We start from the raw sequence: 22,121 nt of genomic DNA, 5'->3' as shown, positions 1-22,121 counted from the left end.
GCGCTTACTGGAGGCTACACTGCAGTTTCCTCGTTTCTCAGTGGGCTTATACGGTGAACGTCAAGGCAGGGAAGCTTTGGCTACGGAGGACGGAAGAGAAAGCAGTGGTATAGTGTCCTGGTACCTTCATACCACTGCTTCAGAGTTCGTCAAACAGACTTAAACTCGCCCCATCGCGACCTGCCAGTGTGTTCACTCGCTGAGGAAGTAACTATTCTGGTGAATCGTGATTTAAGGAACTCTAATCGCATCCAGGTGCAAACAGTGAGCAATTGGTGTTTGTTGACGAGGAGACTCCTACAAATGTGCAGGTTCCTTTACCGAATCCTGTCCACGTTTGTGTAATCGGAGAACCAGGTAGAAGCTAGATAAATCTCTGTCGTGATAGTGTGTTTCTAAAAGCAGTAGCGTTAAGGACTTTCAGTAACCTGGTAGATCTATGTGTGTAATCAGTGTCCTAGTTGATGTGCGAGAGCTAGCTCGAGGATCTGCGATTTTTCCACGGTTTACAGTCTCTTCAGGGTAATCATTAGACGATTAGTCAATGTTCGTATGTAGAAATTGACTGGCACTACCCTTCGAAGTTCTCGGAGGGACATATTCGTGAACATTTTGGGGACAGCGAACCTCTGGAAGTGAAGCTTATTCGTCGTAGTCGGATGTTCCTGCACGAAGTTCGATGTAAATGGTATGGAACCGAATAGAAACGATCTTGAATGAGATTCAGAGAAATGTTCGAACATGTCAGAACGACCTAGAAATTTCCTCAACTTCTAAGAACTGTCAAGAGTATTCGCCAAGTGGCTACAGCTTTAAAGTACCTTTTACAAATTCGCAGGCTTCTTTGATATCCCGTTTCATGACACTCTCACTGAACTTTGATCACCACTAAAATTTTATACGTGAACAGAAAAAGGGCCTATAACGTCATCGGGTAATTAGAACTTCACTTTAGACACTTTGTACTTGGAGCTATCAGCTTAACGATTCAAGAAGAATTGGGAGCTTTCGTGTTTTAATAATACAAGTATTATATGAAACCTTGCCAAGAGAATCTATCATATAAAATATAAAGCTGATGCAATTTTCAGCTAGAAGTTTATCAAGTGCAGCGACCTATGGATAAAGCTTGAAGGCATCAAGGACGACTCCACGAACCAGACAGAAGCAAGCAAGTGTAAAAGACGCTTGAGTTCTCCTTCAAGGTATCTTAACCAGCCTCAGAGGTACGAACATTGTTTTAAAGATAAAGGGAACGTCTGTTATGGTTCATTAACCCTAGACCGGAGCAATAAGGAACAAGGGATGTAGACAGGAACGAGTTTCCTAGTTTATGAAGTCACTTGGAAGAGTTCTCAATTATGTGAGCTGGAGGCACGTTGCAATTTGTATTCATAGGAAAGACAGGAAAAGATAAGGAGACTGTTCCACGAAATTTGATACTCTGCAGAGTCAAGAGCAGCCTGAAGGGGTATCGAATCATTTCAAAAAGTGTTCAGGTCCACGTGTCCTGGGTCTCATTAGAGCCTAGGAGCTTAACTGTCTAAATTACAAGATTTTAAAGGGAAACTATCTAGATTGGCACATTAGACTAGGGATTTGCCAAGTAACTTGAAAGTTATATGAACAAAAGTACAGCAATCCCGTGACTCAGAATATATCTTCGAGAAGCAAAACAAGCTGAAGATTCAAGCAGGATAGGACCATCCAAGCAAACTGAACCCAATAAGGGTACAGCGAGGGAAGACCTCTGAGTAGACCAGTCTAACTAATTCCAAATTGAATAATCCGAAGGTGCTCGTCTAATAGGCAGCTGAAATACATGAGAAATCCTCACTAAATCCCAAAGAATCCCGCAGCACCTCAAAGAGATTAGTGTCAAGGAATCTGAACAATGTTTGACTAAAACAGACACCAATGAAGAGACCACAGGACAGTTCAGAGAACCTCAAATTAACCTCAGGAATCCTTGTGTAGTTAGGTCCCCATACCAACTCTCAGTGTGCTTGATGACGGAGGCCTCTGAACGGAGTAAAACAACTGCTACCAACCAATTCTGAAGGCCCTCGTCCAACAACAACCAGATCACGTCAGCAAACCATAGATTATCCTCAGGTAAAGAGTTTGCGGACCTGGACCAGGTCCAAACTCACTTCACCTGCAGTCAGAAGCTCCTCAACAGAGCAACACCATAATACCAAGCTGAATTTAAGTCTAAGAGGAAGCTAGGATACACCACTTCAATCTCAGAAATCCCAGAACATATCAAGGAACGAGGGGTTGGAGAACCTGGACCATAGCTAATCCCACTCTTGAAGCCAAGAACTCCTAAAGAGTGCAGTGCAATTGACCTGGACTGAGAGCCCTCCTCCAAAAGGGAGCTAATACTCATCCGGAAACCTCAGTGCAACTCCAAGAATCCCAGAACACCCAAAGGAAGAGGGTGTCGGGTACCGCGGACCAGGTCTAACCCCATTCTCCGCGAAAGCAGGGTAATGTAGCCCACGAAGAGCGTCCCCAACGAAGCTGGGAGCAACTCGTGGTGGTGCAGAAGGGTTCGTGGAGAGCCTGGTGCAGCCGGCCCTGGATGTTTTGACGTTGAGTGGCGCTAGGGTGTCGAGGTGGGGGGCGCGTGGTCTTGCTGCCTGCCGTGCGCCGGTGGCGGCGGGGGTGGGGGTGGTGCAGCTGTCTCGGGGGCCACCCCCGAGGCCAAGAAGGGCTCCATTGGCCACAAGTACCAGCAACAACATCAGCCCAGCCAGCCGCAACAGCAACATCCGCAGCAGAAGGTGCAACATCAACCACAGAAGCTGCCTGTAGTGCTTGCCAAAGAATTGGCACCTGTGAGTATCCTCGACGAGGACCTGGACGACCTTGACGAGAAGGTGGTCGAGCAGATCCGACCGGAGAAGGAGGATTTCTCGAAGGAGGGTGGCACCCAGCACCGACTCAGCCCCAGGCTGCACGATATCGAGGAAGAGGATGATGAGGACGGCCGAAACACCAAGGAGAGGTCAGTGGAATCATTATTTTCTCGTTACAGGGGCTGACAGTGGTGGTCCCTTTGGTCCTTCGTGCATTGCTCCGCACAAACGATGTTGGTTTCGCGGTTTTGGGGTGTGGGGGTAGAACAGTTAACGCGGAAATAGGTTCTTCGTTTATTTTGGGTAGGGAAATATTCTGGTTTTAGCTATTTGCGTGTTATAGCCACGTTTCAAGCAGAAACCATTGCCTGCTGGTCAATCAATATAGGAACAGTTTGAAAATGGAAATTCACTTTGAGTAACTTTGAAATTGATGGAAATTCGTCTCTGCCGCTGTATGTTTTTGTTTAATTGAAGTACTGTAATTCAATTCGGCTTTGCTGCAGTTGTTATTTTTATTTAAAGGTTTAGTAGGGGCTTGGAAATACGTGATGGAGTTGAAATGTTGGAAAACTGGATTGGTGATCAATACCACTCCGCAGTTACTTTTGTTACATCGAATTAAAAATATACCCCAATCCACGCAGCTTGCATAGACCTCTAAATCTTCCGAGGAATTAGTGGCCAACTTTGGTGCTGTGTTAAAAGAATCATTATAATACATATTGCATATGCTTGTAAGACTTCAAGTCGAGGAGCAGGAAAGTGTTCCAGCCTCCCCGAAAAGTTCCGGACATCTGTTGCTGCGATAACAGCGTTTAGGTGGACGAACTTTCCCTGTTGGGTCACACGTGCCTGGAAGCTACTTTCGAGTTCTCTTATTCCCCCGACCTGACACGAAAGAGTAAAAGCTGTGCCTCGGGATGCCCATTTTCACGTTTCCTGACGGACCCTCCACACAGTACATCCATGTGATGACTGCTTCTCATGAATCCCTATTAACTCAGTGCTGTGCATCTTACACAGCAGCACTAACAAAAAAAAAACTTATACACATAATTAATTTAATATTCACGTTTAGGAGGCACAATGACCCAGGGATCCATTTAGCTAAATTTCTTATAAAGCAATGGAAATAGAAGAAAGTATTGAACATTAATAATATTTAGTAATGGTCTAACCAAGAATGTCACCAGGTCGCAGATGAGATTTGTGGCTCAGTTCGAAGTTGTCTAGATCCAAGTTTCAAGCATAGATAGCTTCAGTTTGCTTTAACTTAGTTAAGACTTGTCTATTCTTCTGGGAATGGCTGAGATTATATAGGGATAAGTTAGGTACCCACAGTTTCCCTGAAGGGTAACACTTCACCTATCCCTGTACGCCACTGTATTACTTCTAATAGCAACCACAGAAGCCGCATATCCAATTGAATATCCGATTCTTATATTTCCCAAATAATTCTGTAAATCTGAAGCCCAACTATGGCAATTAACCCCTACCCCCAATTCTGATCCCTGGTACCTTGGTACCTAGCTACGAAAGCAGCTCCATGCTGGGGCCATTAGCTCCAGCGATATCGTAGTTACCAAAACGAGAAAACGATCGACTTGTTGTCGACCTCCGGCGTTCGACGTCCGCGAGATCGTCGGGCAGAGCTGAAACTTCGTAGTAGCTGGGTCCCATGAGCTACACCATCAATAAATCGACAGCTCAAAAAACTCTACTACTATCGGCTCTCACGGTGTCTAACTCGACGTGGAACGCTTGCTACTACCTATCTGTTTTCGTCGATGTCGTGTATTTTCGCCCTCCACCCACGCCCTCCTTGCACCCCGAAAGCAATAAAGAGGGCTGCGTGCGGGCATAGCTCGAAAATGGATGAGAAAACGGAGCGTGTCGAATTACGAGAGGAATGAAAGCCCAGCGAAACTGAGAGGGGGATGAATGATAGATGGAACCCGCCCCCGTAAATTAGATGTTGCGGCATAAAAAATACCCCGGGACTGGGGAACGTCTCCAAGATGGCCCCAGTCGAATGTCGTCGATCTTGGACGAAGTGGTACTATTTTTTCCTGCTCAACATCAGGCAGGTCCCTTCTTGTGGTAGTCGAGTTTTACGGGGTGGTATTCGCTCGGGGATGCTTGGATGCCACGCGTTTGACATTGAATTTTATATTCAATGAATTATTTAGTGCGTCGAGATAATGGCCAGCGTCTGGTGAATTAATGCTCCACGGGTTTGAAAGGGATTTCTGAATATGAAGGGTGTTTTATTAGTCGAGGGGGCGAGAGATTCTTTCCCTTTATGCGGTGGCGTTTTTATGGAGCTTTGCTGCCTGTTATCTCGGCATTATACATTTTATAGACTATAGGGACTAATAAGGGGTGGAACGAAGCGTGAGAGTAGACAAAAAGGGGTGCAGGAGGAATTCCTTTAAATAAATCTACTGAAGAGAAAATCGAATTTAGAGAGGAAGAAATGAAAATAGAAGTGGAGTGGGAAAATAGAAGTGGGAAGAAAGGGCACGGGTGACAAAAGAAGACTCCTTCAAGGGAAGGTACAGAGTAAGAGAAGGGAAAAGAAAAGAAAAAGGGTAGGAAGCTTCATAGAGTTAAAGGAAAATTTGAACAGGTGGTTCAATCTGTTCCTTGGCTATTGTAAATTGTACCGCAGTTCCTTCGCCGCAATTGCGACTGCATGCTTCACACGCGCACTTGCAGTGCACCGATTGAATCTCGAATATGCAAAGCGCACACTCGACGAGACCAGGGCAGATGAAGGAAATAAAAGAGAAGTGAATTTATCCGCGTAGACAGGTCCCTTTTAACGAGGCCTTCGTTAAAACAAATCCTCCACCAAGGGTGTGTTTTCATACAGGGTAGTTCGGAAAAAGAATATTCCACTGGTTTACAGATTGCAGGAGGGGTGGTTGTCAAACTGTCACACGGGAGTTTTGAATTCCTTGAAATTGAGTGTTGGTGCCATTCTGAGGGATGAAAGAAAATGGGGTAGTCAATTCTGAGTAATTTTTGTAATAAGAATTTGCGGGGATGAAGTAATTTTTTTCCCGGGAGAAGATGATATTGTAGGGTAATTTGGTGAGAAGGTCGAGGGAAGAATAATTATGGTGGATTAAGGAAGGGGTAATTTTTCAAATGAATAAATTAATTTTTTTTAGAAGATAAAATTGTAGAGTAATTTTATGAGAAGGCCGAGGAAAAAAATTATGCTGCACTATTGTAAGTAGGTAATTTCTGTAATGAAACTTGTTGGAATTGGGTAAATATTTTACTTTAGGAGAAGATGAAATTAGAAAATCCTTTTAGGAAGATGCACACGGATGTAAAGAAATTTTAATACTCTAAGGGAAAAGTGGTTTTTCTCATGAAAAGATATTGAACTTCTATAAGTAGGTAATGAAACTGAAATGCAGTCTATTATTTATGTAAATAGTCTGATGTTAAATATTACCAATTTTGCACAGAAAATTTTTCTCAAAGATCCGATAATAAAGTTGCATCAATAGTCAACCATCATATAAAAATTTTGTCGTCAGAAACGAGTTGTGGAATGAAATGATTCCCTGTCGATTCGACGCGAAAATTGAAACGGAAGTCGATAAATAATTCTGGAACGCCGTAGTCTATTCGCGGGTACTTCAATCAACTATCGAAATAACATTCATTTTTCGCCTGCTTCATCGTGACCACGTTCAAATTTGCATCGACTATCCGTTGTAGACTTCCGCATATACAGGGTGATACAAAAATCTCAAAGCACTCAGGAAGTGAATGAAGCTCTTTGCACCAAAATGAATTTTGCTTGCTGTATCTTTGTCACATAAATAATAAAATATCATCCATCAAGTTTTCCAGAAGTAATTTGTAACTTCATCTTTTCCTGCAAGAAGACCTATGTTTTCTATAACTGTATCCCAAAAGTGACGGAGAAACTATGTGTGGGTGTTTTTAGGGACGAATCGGGGTCTTCGAAACAGCAATTTCATAAAAATATATGTCCTAAATCTTCAACATACTCGAAATATGCATAGAACTCAATTTAGAATTTTTAATGTTTGAGGTTAAGCCACAAGCCCATACGCCATAGTGCCAATGAGATCGCCAGTAGCGCCATCTGTCGGTAAAACATTCTAGGTCTCCACAGTACACCTCTATTAAACGCAAATATTAAGTTTCTATGTATAAATTTAAATTTTCTAAGTGAGCATGTGTTACCATAATTAACGCCTCCCCAATTCCAATCAGGCAAATTTTGATAAAACAAACCATGATGATTAGGAATTTCTTCCTACATATAATGAGTACCAACTACTCACTAAATCCAGAACCCCTCTTTTGAAACACCCTGTACACCTGTAATAAATTACACCACTTTCCCATAGAATGACGGCGCAATCGATCAAATTGTAATTAAACGAAGGCAATTCCTTTTCATTTGACGTTTCCGTACCGCCCCCGTGTCCCTAGTTGTACCACTAGTGATCTACACGTGTACACACGCGAGTGGATCCAAGAGGAAATGGCTTGTTCGATATTGCTGCTTGCTTAGTCCTGATTATGGTGTTCCGCCTGTAGTTGCGGTGGCCCTGGCAGTAATGATGATCCCGTATCGGTTTTGCGTTAATGGTTATCGGCATCGGATATCCAATAAAACGTATTGGATTACCGAGACATCTCAGATACAGGGGTACTAGGGTGCTCTGCCCAACGGAGCCGTGCGTTTTATTAAATGTTTCTCTTAATTGAATTTTTAGAGGGAGGTTTTGCTGGCAGTAACGCCACTCAATTAGAATTTTTTAAAAATTCCTTCGTGGCTAGGTGCTTTAATTGTTCCATGCAGCTGAGGAAGTTCTTGTCTAGGACTCCGTGTCGAGAGTATTAAAAATCGCGAGAAAAGGTATTTATCCAGAATTCTTTAGAAATTCTTCTATTCGACTTTTCAGTTGATTGAAATTCTTCCATCAGAGTGTGAAATGAGAAAAATATTGCTGGCGTGTGGAATTCCCTAGTAGTTATTTTTTTTTGTCTTTTAGGTATGTGTTGAAAGAGGAATTTTGGAATGGAATTTCCTATCGAATATTTATAATGTATTCAGGGTCTTTTAATTTAAATTTTGTTCGAAATTATGTTGTAAGAAATTCGTTTGGAAAGTATTTTTCGTTGCCTCGTGCTGATTTTAGAATTTAAGGAAGATACTCAACAAGGTGTACGCCTCCAACGACGTTATGTGCACTGTCGAGACCGTTCCAAGTATAAATCTGTTTCCAAGCGTGGTATTGATACCATTGCGAGCTACAATAAGTGCTTTTAGACGTTTATCGAGAACTCTGCAATACGATGCTGAAGATGCTCGAGGAGATGCTATGCACACGGCTCTCGAGGACAGAATCCACTCGCCGTTTCTGTACAAGCAACGCACTTCGGATTCGACATCTGAAAGCTATCCAGCATTTCAGAGCTGTCATTCGTTGAACCATCAATGTTTTCCATGTTTCTTCTTTGAAAATGGTTAGACATTCTATCCTTGAAGGAATGTTATTGTTTAAAAAAAATCTGAGTATCGGTGCTGATTTTATTCCACATGAAACAGAGATATCCTTTTCAGCCACAACTCTGACTGAAAATTAATTTAACATCTCATTAGGGCTGTAAAAATAGTAGTTAATGAGATAGATTGGAAATTAGACTACTACGTATTTCAATAGTTGGGTAATTAGACAACTAGGTGATTCAATACTTGGATAATTAGACTACTAGGCAGTTCAATAGTTGGGTACTTTGGTATTTAAATAGTTGTGTAGTTTCATGTGTAAATGGCTAATTCAATAGTTGGGTATTTCATGTGTTTTTACGGTTAGGTATTTATATATTTAGGTAGTTGAATGTATGGTAATACAATAGTGGAATAGTAGCATAGTTGCCTAATTGGGTACTAGAGTAGTTGGACAGATGGGTGACTGGATACTTTAGTAGTTGAGTAGCTGGATATTTGGGTACATCTGTAGATTACTAGATTGAAAATTTAGTAGTTCAAAATTTGAATAATTCAATAGTTGGATACTTGTACAATTTACTAAGTAGTGTGGTACTGCAGTTAGATTTGTATAATTTACTGCATAGTCCAATAGTTGAGTACTTGTATAGTTCACTAATTCAATGATTGGGTATTTGTATAGTTCACTAGTAGGTTATTGAATAGTCCAATAGTTGAGTACTTCTATAGTTCGCTAGTTCAATAGTTGGGTACTTATATAGTTCACTACTAGGTTACTACATAGTCCAACGTTAAATACCCCAATACTTCACTATGTGCTTTGGTAGCAAGGCAAATAATCTACCAAAAATTGAAATATTCTATAAATAATTTCATATTACCTTCCATAGTATGTTCCAGTAGTATTTGTGTTGTCAATAAAATTGAAATATCGAAAATAGTGGCCACGTCAAAGAAGTGCATATTCTGTCTAACGCGACCTAAAAACTTCCTGCATCGATTCACTTCGACGTTAACTCCTTCAGAGTGTCGTGGCCTCCGCTGGAAAGCCAGGAGAAAGTTGTAAATGTGCCCGAGTGAACGAGCGTCGTATTGGGTCGTATCAACTTTGCCCTTTCGAATTTTTCCAACTTCCAAATTCCATTTTCCTTGCTCGCTGAAAACTCCCAAGACAGTGAATAGGGCATTTCCGCCAAGTCGCCGCGATTCACTCGGCTGTCCGTTAAATAAAAGTTTGAACGTTACTCCACGCTTACACAATAACTTCCATTCTGCGGTAGAAGAAACATCCTGTTCTACATCGTCCACGTCTGCTGCAAAACTTTGTCACGTTACCAGTTTCTTTCCCCTACAGTCGCCGTTCAAGAGCTCAAATTTGCACTATACAATTAATTTCTATACCATGCCCAATCGGGACGAGAGGGTTTCACGAAGTAACCAGAAAATTCAAGAGTTCTGCAAACTTTAAAGTCGACGCTGCCATCGATTCTGGTTTCGAGAGCCACCAGCTCGAGATCTTTTTCCGTCATTATTGACTTTGAAATATTACAACTAGCAGTCGCGTAATATTCTCTGTAAAATGGCGACATGTGCGCGCATTGTGATGTCAGGAATGGGAATAGGGAACAGAAGGGGAAAAATGTTGATAATCCTGGTGAAAAGAACTGGACCAGGTTTGACGTATTAAATACACAAAGCATAGGTTCGCAGAGAGTTGTACATTGGAATTGACAATCTCTCATCGTAGTAGAATAAAGTTTCTTCACGCATTGCTACGTGAAAGTCAATAATCTGTACCTCTTGAATTCTGAACACTTTGTGGTGAGAGAATGTTTGGAAAGCTTTCGTTAATGGATTAAATATTTCTGTGAGTTACTGATTCTTGAATATTGCTAAGTTGGTTTCATAAGTTAAGTCGAGACCTAGTGTGGACCTAATGAGGACCTATTGGGACCTAGTGTCGACCTAATCAGGACCTATTGGGACCTAGTGTGGACCTAATGAGGACCTATTGGGACCTAGTGTGGACCTAATGAGGACCTATTGGGACCTAGTGTGGACCTAAGGGGACCTAAGGAGACCTAAGGAGACCTAAGGAGACCTACTAGTCTCGTTCTAGCCCAGCCAATACCATAAACCGTGCTTGAGTGTATCCCAGAGCTAGCTCAGGCGTAGCCCTGTAATATAAACATCATCACGTTTACAGAATCAGTCAACATTAATTACGTAATCAACCTACAACACAATCGATATCTCATCGACACAGAGGCACTTCAATAGACATTAAAGACGATAGTACTCGGCAACGTACTCATCACAAATAACCCTCACGTATCGACCGATAATTGGTCGAAAGCCGTGCACGAGGGGTTAGCAATTTTTCACGGGAACTCCGTACCCGCGCATTAATGAATCTCGCTGAACGGCCACCGATAATTAAAGAACTGTTGACATTCCATCCGAGGCTGCCCCATAATTGGAGGCTTGCGTCGATACGACGTAACTTTCGCGGGAAATAACAGGTGCGCGGCGCCGTGTGTTCTACCCGCCGGCCTCCCCTGGTAATTAAACGGGAGCGCACGGTTTTATTGCGCCCGAAAATTTCCCGTCCCGTTTGCCGGCGACAAAAGGGAGCTTCAGGGGGAAGCCGTCGGACAGTAGCTGTCCACGCGTGCATTGTTCCGCCCGCGGTGCGCAAGCAAATTCCCGCGTGAACGCACGGGAGCTCTTGGTTGCCGAACATTTTCTGCTTAGAGAAACCCCTTTTTTTTTAGGAGAACAACGAGCACAACAGTCCGAAAATGCTCTGCTCTGCACAAAGTCGCGGAGCGATGGTTGCACCTTTTGTGATGTAAATTTCGGGTATTTTGCTACTATGACCTAGTTATTGGCGGAGTTCGTGGGAAAGAAACGAAAATTGATAGCCAACGTGTGGCAGTGAACGGGGGCAAAGGGTTAGGCGGTTGATCGATAAGGGGACAGGCGGCTAGATGACCAGTAGTCAAGTGATCAGGTTGTTAGACATTAGGAAAATAATCAGGTGATCAGGTTGTTAGACATTAGGAAAATAATCAGGTGATCAGGTTGTTAGACATTAGGAAAATAATCAGGTGATCAGGTGATTTGATACTCGGAAAAGGATCAGGTGATTCAATTTTAGCAAAATGGTGATCAGGTGGTTAGATGTTAGTAAAATGATCAGCTGATCAGGTGGTTAGATGTTAGTAAAATGATCAGCTGATCAGGTGGTTAGAAATATCTAGAAAATTATCAGGTGATTAGATGTTTAGATAGTAGGAAAATGATGAAGTGATTAAGTGGTTAGATATCAGGAACATGGTCAGCTGATCAGGTGGTTAGATGTCAGAAAAATGATCAGGTGATCAGGTGGTTAGATGTCAGAAAAATGATCAGGTGATCAGGTGGTTAGATATTAGGAAACCGATCAGGTGATCAGGTGGCTATCTCTGCAGTTGAGTGTTTAATTAGTTTGCTGTTAGATCAATGTGGTTATCTGATCAGGTGACACGAAATCAGTCATGCAACCAGATAGTGAAGTTATCAGTACGTCGAATGAATAGGTAACTAGTAGTTCAAGCGATCAGATGGCTAGGTAGTCGCCTAGTTAGATACCCAGCTGCCTGCTTTCAGTTCACGTGGCTAGAACACTTCGCAGCTCCCAAGCGCAGGAACGTTTCGAATTTCTTTCTACCCGATTCGAAGCGTCTCCATCCCCATCCCTGCCTACCAGTCTTTAATCGGCATTGCTATAAATAATGGCGCCTATTATTAGCCCCACGTTGGGTCACTTTCCTTTCCCGCTATAAATGCTGGCCGCCTGTCTAATTTTGAAACGGACCGCGGTATAATTAGAGCGCCGAGGAAATCGCTCATCGAACTGGTAACAGCGTCGTATATTTCCTGGATGGATGGGCCAGGTCCAAACGAAATTCTGGTCGCGCTGATGACGGATGAACGGGGCTTAAAGTGACCATTTCCTTCACCGTTACGGCGGGCTTCAGCCACCAGCCTGCAGAATCCAAGCTATTCTGTCCCGAAGCATTTCGTTCGGGAGGGTGCTTGCGAAATTCTTCTTAGAAATTATTTGCTGACGGCTTTATGGGTCGTATGACAGCTTTAGAAGGAGAAGTTGCTGCACCTGCTTCTAGTTCGTCCTTAATTACGACTAATTTGATTCTAATAATACCCATCCCCATTCCTCATCGACGTAAACGCTTCTAGCTTATGTCGCACTATCCCTGGATCTAGACCCGTCCCTCGATAGGTATTTTAGTACATGATTCATACTTTTTAATGGGCAGTCGTCTATCAGGTTGACACCAGCTGCCTCTGGTTAACGCTTTGGACCCCCAAGTGAGGATCTTCATGATGCCACAATATTTTTTGCATCCTCCTACAGACTTCTCTACTCTGCCTCGTCTTGGAACATCGCGCGGAGGAAAAAGTATCAAGACTTCGATATATAGGACACTAAATATTATATATTGGATTACAACTTGAGAGGTTTCATTCCATCAGGCTCGCAGAATTCCAGCTCAGCTATCTCTGGCAATTGTGGACTCCGTGGTATCGCGCCGCCCCCTTTTCCTTCTCTGACACCTTATGATGGAAGGGCCACTAGGATCGCGGTATTTAAGTCGCACTCAGCCGCGGGATCCACCCGGATCCCAGCGATAGCGTCCCATCGTCGATCTAATAAACCAGTCGCGTCGCATCTGACGCTGTTCGTCTGCACGAAGTTCGTGTTGGCGAACTGTCGCAGTCTTGTTTCACGTCGCGGGGCAACCTGTTGATGTTGGTTCACTAGCGAATTCGTGTCAGAAACACCGCCAGGGAAGATCGATCGTCGCGATAAGGGGGAATGCTTTCGCGGGGTCTGCGATTCGCCAATTATGTCTGCGCCTTCTCGCGATGATAATCTGGGAAAATAGTTACTGCGCCGGGCGAGACTGTTCGCTGCAACCATCGTGACTGAGCATAAAGGGCGATAATTGGTGGCAGAATTGTGCATCGGTTGTTACGCAGCCGATCAATTTGCAATTTGTGCCGCACGCCTAATTGACGCGAAAATTTCCCTTTATCTCGAATCCCGGTTCAGTTGCCTGTGTTTACCTAATTCAGGTGAGCTGCCTTTGAAATCCGGATTAGTTCGCGCATTTTTTACACCTTTCGGGTTCCTCCGGGATTTAATCAACTTGATTAGGGGTCACCCTAGTTTGACAAACTTCTTTCCAAACCCTCTTACTTCTATCACTGTAACTTTCTACAGAATTATTATTATTGCATAATAAAATTTGAGCGTATTCTTCAAATGGCAATTAATAAACGTGGAAAATTTGGAATTATAATTCGCAACACTTTTCTTTTAAAAAATTCCCAAATATTGTCTTATTTTCAGAGCGTCAAACTAGGGTGACCCCTTAATTTAGGCAAAGCTGGGTTTGAAATTTTATTTAAATAAAAATTTGCCCTATCTCTGCCCTTTAGTACTCGACAACTTGGTCAATTAAAGCGCTTGTCTACCAAGAAGAAGATTAGTAATTTTTCAGTGACTTTTCTTCTTGTCTTTACAACTTCCACGTTTCGGCAAAATTTAAATCTTAGTCTAAGGTACAAATACCTTCATCCAATTCCTGTTTTAAGGGCAGAAGAGCCCTCTAATTGTTCCATCTAATAGTTCTACTAGATCAGAAAAGTGTTCATTTAATTCTCAGGAATGTTACTTCCTCGAAGTTTTAACTCCAATGTCTGGCTAACCGTCCAAGTGTTCCCACGTACTAGCTTGCAGCACATGGCTGCTTGGATCTGGCTTCGATTTCATCCCATTGCCACCTAAGTACGTCATCGTCAGCTTCAAGGAGATGGAGCACGTCGTGTGCAACCGGGCGATAATGGCGTCGAAAAGCGTCGCCCAACCCAAGATAACTCACTCCCTGACAATGTTCAACGCACCTACGACGTAGAGGCGTCGTTATACTCCCGTGTTGATGGATACGACCGTGTTCGCCATTCAAGGAAGGCGCCTTAGAGCAGGGGAGCTTAGGAACTAACGATCCAAATTTCCCAGGCGAGGTTGAACGCGTTAAACTGCAGGTTCTGTGACCTGCTAGCCTCTGTTCCATGCACCCGACATGTAGACAGAGGGCTGACATCAATCATGTGGTAGCAAAGCTTCCTTCCATCGTTTTTAACTCTGCTTGCAAAAAACAATGGCCCATGTATTCTCCTTTCGTTTCAGTTGAATAAAATTCCAAGTAGATGAGAAGGAATAATTCATTTCCTTTGTTACTTTCAGGCGCTTGGTCTGAGGACCTGCGTTAACTGAGGCAAACTTAGGTATTGGTTCATACTTTGCGATGTATGGATCACAGAATAATGGTTTCGTTACAATTGGAGTAGAAAAATCGTAATTGGGATTTTTTCGCGAATCCCACTTGCTATTTTCTCTGATTGTTAAGGAACGTTCCAGATCAATGGTATCTGGACTCGCGAATTACTTCTCTAGCTGCTGATTTCGTGGATATTCGATCACGGTAGAGAATGCCTGCTATTGATACGCGGCTCGCTCGAAAAAGCCACGTTTACCCGGCAGTGTAGCTCCGTTTTCATTTTCGAGGCAATCACTGTGCACGCTGATGCACGTGTATTTATCCCCCCGCGGCACCGCGCCATTCCCATTTGCTATTCAATTGGAGGATTTACGCGTGCACCGCGCTGCGAGAGGAAAAAGGGGCGAGCTTGACGCGGGTTTAATTTGAAAACACGCTTTCCTTGATCTGCTTCTATGTAATTGGTATTGTATTTGCGTTGCTAGGGGTAGTTACGGGCTGGGAGTTGTGGCTAATTATGAGTCACTACTTCGCTTCTGTGGTGTTTGGTACCGTGGATTTCTAATTCTGTGGTTTAATTGGATGGAAAAGTAAATAGGAATTGGTAATGAGATCTGAGATTCGTGATTTTAGGATTGAGAAGGATGAATGAGAAAGAAGTCTCTCTAAATGTGACTGAGGAGAGTATCCTAAATATTAAGAATAATTCCTAGCTGTGCCTGAGAAAGCCTGCCTAACTATAGCTGAAAAGGTCTGCATAACTATGACTGAGATATCCCCAGTAATGATTCAGAATCAGGTGTTCTGAACTATAACTGGGAGGAATGTCACACTAGCTTTGACAGAAAAGACCTGCGCAATTATTACTGAGAATACCTGTATAAATATGACTGAGATCCTTGTTGTGGCTCAGTGAAGGCCCCCCCCAACTTTGACCGAAATGGTCTGCACAATTATGACTGATGAGACCTGTATAAGTATGACTGAGATCCTAGTTGTGACTGAGAATAAGGTGTCGCTAAATACTTATGATTCAGTGAAGGTCCCCCTAACTTTGATGGAAAAGGTGTGCATAACAATGACTGAGGTCTCCCTAGTTGTGATTCAGAATAAGGTGTCCCTAGGAAGAATGTCACCCTAACTTTGACTGAAAAGGTCTGTATAACAATAACTAACAAGAAGGTCCCTTTAACTACGACTGAAAGTCTTCTGCTGCCTTTGTGGTTGAATCTGCAAAAGAGCATGAGAGATTAACAAATCAAGTAGCATTTAGATCATCCATCAAACATCCAAGTAAAATCTTCTTCATTATGATGAAAGTTTGACAGAGGACTCAATTGCTAGCACCTCGCGTTTTGCCCTCATCTGTGAAATGCACCCACCAACAGGTCTAAACTGAAAGCAGTTCCCAGATGACTCAATTGCTATCCATTTTGTCATTGCCTGTCAGCCACAGCTTCACCGCTGCCTAATTCCCACTACCCAACCAGCATTCATTTAACCTATGACGTCTAGGATACTGTTACCCAAGCAACAGCCACTTGAACCATGGAAGAAGCTACAGGGGTCTGGTTGATCTCCAAGTCAATCGTGGCCGGTTGGCCGGTCGCCAGCTGTTCCCAACCACTCATTAGATCTCTGTTTTCCATTGTGTATACCATACGTTTAAGAGAGAACAGGATGTAATGAAAATATTTATCTTCCTCCCGTCTGTGTTTACTTAATACAACGCATGGAGGTGCTTGCTCGTCGAATTCAACTCCAGCCTTGAACATTCTCGTGTTATTAATACAGCATTCGCCATCTCGCTGCTACTCGATGCTTGCATTGTTAGAATTGTCAGGTCACAAGCATAATATTATTCCTTCCGCTTACCTGGAGATTTTTTATTATATTAACACTGGAGGATAGAAAATTAGCTGTCTATAGTAGGCTGTTACTGTATTCCCAAGACGTACACACTTTATACGAAGTCACTATATTCAGCAGGAGCATAGACCCACTGCTACTAGTAAGTTGGCTCGTAGCACTGAGCTTTGACTCGTAGAATTGAGGCTTTGGGTGACGTATTTCACCATAGCTCTGATCGAAGTTGACTAACACCTTTTGGCTGTTTTCCACTGGTGCGATGTAGTTTACTATGTTTCTTTGGCTATGAAACTGTTAAGTTTGAGCTTCCATGACTTGTCAGGTCCATAAGTAGAGGTTGACGAGAATATTGATGCACATGATGTCGTGTGGACCTAGAAGGATTATATCATTTTCGTACGAAGTTCTGTTATGCACTTCGTGGCAATCTGTTTATACCATATTGCTGTATAACACGTGCAGCAGCGTTGGAGTGGTGTCAGACGGTGCTACTTCGACCTCATGAATATTTAATACGAGTACAGTGCCCATTGGTGCATCCTGGAACAGGATCCTTCACTCGAAGGAGGCGTTGGTTTTATTAACATCGAGTTGACTGCCTTAGTTGGTATTCGCTGGGCAAATGCGCGATAGTTTGCTTGCGAATTACTTCCACGGCTGCTCTTGTTTCCTTCTGCTTTATTCGCGTTAAGAATTGACACGTTTCTTGGGTTTCATCGAGGGGGGAAAGAAATCTGATAAAGTAACACCAGTTACAGTGAAGCGACTTATCTAGTCAGGCTTGCCTGTGAAAATCTCGACTATCTTACTGCTCTTCTGGGATACTTTCTTCTTAACCACCTCTGTCATATTTTGTTGACGAAATTTAAAGGTAGGGTTGAAGATGAGTTAAGAGTTTATACTTAATTAGATCTTGGACATTGAGTGCTGCACATGGGGTACGCTATAGGCCCTCAAAGTATTTGACTTGGGACTCTACTGTATAGTCTCCCATGGTATTCAATATGGGACACTACGGGTCCGTAAAGTATGTGACAAGGGACATTACGGGCCCCTAAATTATTTCATGTGGGCCCCTATAGCGATCCACATGGGACACTAAGGCCCCTACAGTATTTAACGTAGAACTCTACAGTTCCCTATAGTATTTATCATGGAACACTAAGGCCCCTATAGTATTTAACGAGGGACACTAAGGCCCCTATAACATTTCACGTGGGACACTAAGGCCCCTACAGTGTTCCACGTGGGACACGAAGGCCGCTATAGTATTCAACATAGTATACAACAATCCCAAAAGTTTTCAATCTGAGACACTATAAACCCCTAAACTATTGAATACACCCCGCGAAAACTTTAAACCTCTTGTACTGTGAAATCTCCGAGACCCCTAAAGTTCCGATAATTAATTACCTCCTCCCTAAAAAGCACGTACAGCGCACACCCTACACTTCCAATATCCCTTCAATTTCAATATCAATCTCCTCATCAACCACCTTCCCCATCTGTCTCAAGTTCCCCCAACTCCTCATCATCTCCTTGAAACACCACCTACATCAGATCCGACCGGAAACGCGTGTTACCACCTCCAATAGACGTTGTCGCGGAGCAAAGTAACGAAGGACCAGGGGACCAGTCATGACAGCTGAAGCACCTACGCGGCCGAATATAAAATTGGACCGCATTGGCGGCGACTGAATTTTGCAGGCCGTACCAGAAGAAATCGCCGACACCAAGTGGCGGCGGCGGCAGCAGGACGGGTTGGCGATCGCGCAGAAGTATCACGACGTCAGGTGCACCTGGACATCAGCACCACGTGATCGCCACTGCAGCTGCGACTGCACAGGCCAAGATGCAGGCCGAACAGGGGAGCATCGGCGAGCTGCGCGGCTACCACAACCTGAAGTCCCGAAGGCACACCTTAGCCAACGTTCGGTGAGTGGATGAAACCCTTTTCTGATTTCCAAAAGTCTTGGGAAATCGATTCTGCAGCTTCTAAGCTACGGAAACACTTACCGCATAGTGACATTCTTGCAAGTCTGTGGGCTTGCAGCATTGACTACTCGATCAAGCAATTATTTGGATGTCCTGTGTCAAAAGATAGTTAATTAAACATTTAACAATGCAGGTTTATTGTTGTAAGACTTGGGTTTCTGTTATTAAGTTTTAGATACTTGGGATGATTTTTGGGGAAGTGTCTCTGTCTTCATCTTCTGACGGTTAAATATGACTAACAAGGGACCATATTGAAGTGAATGAAATAAGTGAGTGAATTTTTTGGAATCTGTTTACACAGCTGTATTCCTGATTAGAAAGTCAACAATTTTGCAATTCACACCGTTCTCCTAGTTCTACTAGTTTCCAAGATATTTTACCAAACATGTTTCTCACCCTCAACTTCGAGGGCTGTTTTCACCCCTTCAACATGGATGTCAGCCGATAAAAAGAATACATGTCAAAATATTTTTGTAAGAACTCCTTTCTATCAAAGTCGCATTAAACTCGGTGATTGTCACTTCGATATGTTCCCCTGTAAGTATAATTATCAAAGTGGTTGGAAATAGAACCAGAGCTAAAATAAATGGTTATGAGTCACGACAGAGCCTAACGTCTACATTCTCGTCGAACAATCCGATTATTTCAGGACTGCTTTCAAAGTCGACTCAGTGCGACGTCTATTTGGACCTGTTTCACATCGATTTGGCGACAAATTGTTATCGCCTGGTGCCAAACGCACCGCGCAGCTGATCTATGTACCAGCGAAATGTCGTGAATCATTGAGAGGCGGAAGTTTGTGCAAGGTTTCCTTTAATATCCGTGCTCCTATTAATATGCAAATGCCTGGGGCTGTTTTAGGAAGACAATATTCCAGAATATCCGTATCGAACAAGGAGAAACCCAGCTGAGACACAAACCATACCCAACAGAAGCATTTCCATGACTATCTATCGATATCCACTGCAAATCTTTACTTTGAATATAACATATTTAAGCAGGGAATCAAAATGGAGTATAAGGGACTTAATTCAGAAACAATCCAAATTACGTAGCATAAATAGTCAAACATGTTCTCACAGTTTATTACAAATGGACATTCGATTTTACAGAGAAGTGTACACGTGCCGAAGCACCCTATAAAAGACATTTAGTATACTCTTTCATTGGGAAGCCAAATCCCGAGTTTAATTTCATGCCAGTGGTTGATCCTATTAGGAATCCAGCAGATGAAAGAGCCGCCATTCCACGGTACAATGGCTCCCTGCCATTGATTTTAAAAGTGTACCACCGAGAAGCCACCATTATTGGAAATTACATACCATTTCCTTTGTCCCATCCATCTTCGATTCCACCTTCATGCCCGCTCAGCCAGATGCTTTTCGCTGAAACCGCTCTGTCGCGTCGTGGCTGGTCGCTTCATTCATGTTCTGAATGCGTTCCGCCCACGAATCGTCTCTTTGAACGGAAACCAGGGTGCCCAGATCACGCAGTATGTATCAGGACATGACGAGCGTTATCTGAGGCGCCATTGTGGCTGGAGGATTATGGGAGATGCTACATTCAGCTTTGCAGGGACCTCCAGTCGCTAAAACATATTGTTTGGGGTTCCCTAGGAGATGGTGAAAAATGATACCTGTCCTCAAATGCTCTTCTAAATCTGCCCTCCAGGCTGGTATGCCTGCAATTTTTCATAATACACAGTTTTCTGGATGAGGTAAAGAAAAGCCGGGGTTCACCACGTGGCACTGGGAGCATAGCTTTCATTTTATTGGAACAAAGTCCCTGGTGTAACGTTTCAGTGTCCTTCCTTATCCTAGCATCACCGTTCCTCCCCCACGAGATTGATTATGCAGATCAGTCAGGGTCTCCACAGGCGCAGCGCACTTTCTTAACCACTCCAGGCTCACCAGTCTCTACTGTTGCGCTGCACATGCATTCTACGGAGTCCTTGTCCTGTTCCTTTGGGGCTGGCACCTTCTCCTGTGCATCCTTCTCCCGCGCATCCTTCTGCTGCAAATTCTTCTCCCGCGAATCCTTTTCCCGCGCACCATTTTCTTCGATCACTTTTTCGACCAAGAGCTCTTTCCTCACAGTTCGCTCGGCCCTGAGCCTGGATATCTTCACCATACAGCTCTGGTCTATTTTCTGCTTGGGCTTCTGAAGGGGCTGCCTCTTGCAGCAGGATGATGAACAGGCATACACTTGCTGGTCACGCATAGGCTTCCTGGGTACCTTATTCTGTTGTTTCGGTGAGCCCTGGTTTCGCAGATGATCCCGCAACCCCCTCAGCTTGCACTCCGAGCAGAGGGTCTCGTGCTGCACCGCCCGGTCAATTCCAGGGCTACCCACCTTGCTAAATACCGGCAGGGTGGATAGGAGCCCGAGGATGGGCGAGGGTATGTCTTCTGCAGGGCACCTTAGCCTCGACGAGGGGCTGGGCATCATCTTCCCACACATGCAGCAGTCGCACTCAGCTTGCTCAGACTCGTCTGCTCTTCTCCCATAGGTGACGGATCTGAGCTCTTGCTCTGGGTCATGTGTTGTGGAAGTTTCCTCGGCTCTGAGGGATTGGAGAATTCGTAGCAGGCTTGACTTCACTGTCTGGGAGCCAATGGTGGACGATGTGATTGTGGAGGATTCCTTGTGCGGCTTCTTCAAGCGATTTAGTCGTCCTAGTAGCTCTGCTTCTGGGTCCACTGTTTTAGTGATGGTTATGAACTTTGGGGCATGGACGCGCTTTACTATCCTGTGTGGTGGGATTGTCTGGGTATCCACGTCAGTGGCCGTTTGGGTTACCCCTTGGATTGTACCGCTTTGAATGATCTCCATTTGTGTGATCTCCAGTTGTGTAATCTCTGTTTGAGTGACTTCGATCTTCTTTGAAGAATCCTGTGTGGAAATGTGGTGTGAATTGTTGTTGGACGGGAATTGAAGGTATAGGGTAGTTGAGGATACTATAATTTACTATGAAAGTGAGATTTTGCAAGAATTTTAAAGAGTCAGTATAGAATGCTTTGAAAATGCAAGATGTAGGGGAAGGGGTGTGCTTTGAGATGGGTGATACTAACAACAAGATCGTCCCGTTTGCACGTGCAGGAAATGAATTCTTCCACAATTGGCGGCTTAATCGCGGTTGGGACCTCTGGAATAGGTACTGCTGGCTCTCCTGGAATTGGCATTTCTGGTATTTCCATTATAGGTATTGTTGTTACTTCTTCCTCCAAATCTGGGGGTACTTCTTCTATAGGAACTTCGGCTAACTCTTCTTCAGTTGGCACTATGTCTTCTAATTCAGGTTCTTCCTCTGGTAACACCTCCACTTCTACCTCCACTTTCTCTTCTGCTGGTAACACCTCCACTTCTACCTCCACTTTCTCTTCTTCTGGTAACGCCTCCACTTCTATCTCCACTTTCTCTTCCTCTGGTAACGCCTCCACTTCTACCCCCACTGTCTCTTCCTCTGGTAACACCTCTTCTTCTACTTCCACTTTCTCTATCTCTGGTAAGACCTCCACTTCTACTTCC

The 22,121-nt window shown here is 43.7% G+C and overlaps 1 protein-coding gene across 2 annotated transcripts in view; it reads left to right on the top strand.

Annotated features, from left to right (window-relative positions):
• Dnc (phosphodiesterase dunce) overlaps positions 1 to 22,121 on the top strand; it is a 483,414-nt gene that overhangs the window by 70,250 nt on the left and 391,043 nt on the right. The window contains exons 1-2 of one of the 2 annotated variants that reach the window (XM_076827797.1): positions 2,617 to 3,013; positions 18,306 to 18,533. The exons of the other annotated variant lie outside the window; for it this stretch is intronic. Of the exons in view, the coding sequence (XP_076683912.1) occupies positions 18,451 to 18,533 (83 nt within the window). The 5' untranslated portion in view covers positions 2,617 to 3,013; positions 18,306 to 18,450. Of the gene's footprint in view, positions 1 to 2,616; positions 3,014 to 18,305; positions 18,534 to 22,121 lie in introns of those variants that run through there. 2 annotated transcript variants of the gene reach the window in all.

Source organism: Andrena cerasifolii, chromosome 15 (assembly GCF_050908995.1).
Source record: "Andrena cerasifolii isolate SP2316 chromosome 15, iyAndCera1_principal, whole genome shotgun sequence".
Classification (NCBI taxonomy): domain Eukaryota; kingdom Metazoa; phylum Arthropoda; class Insecta; order Hymenoptera; family Andrenidae; genus Andrena; species Andrena cerasifolii.
Note: the sequence above shows the minus strand (reverse complement) of the source record. Positions and strands in the feature narration are given on the sequence as shown.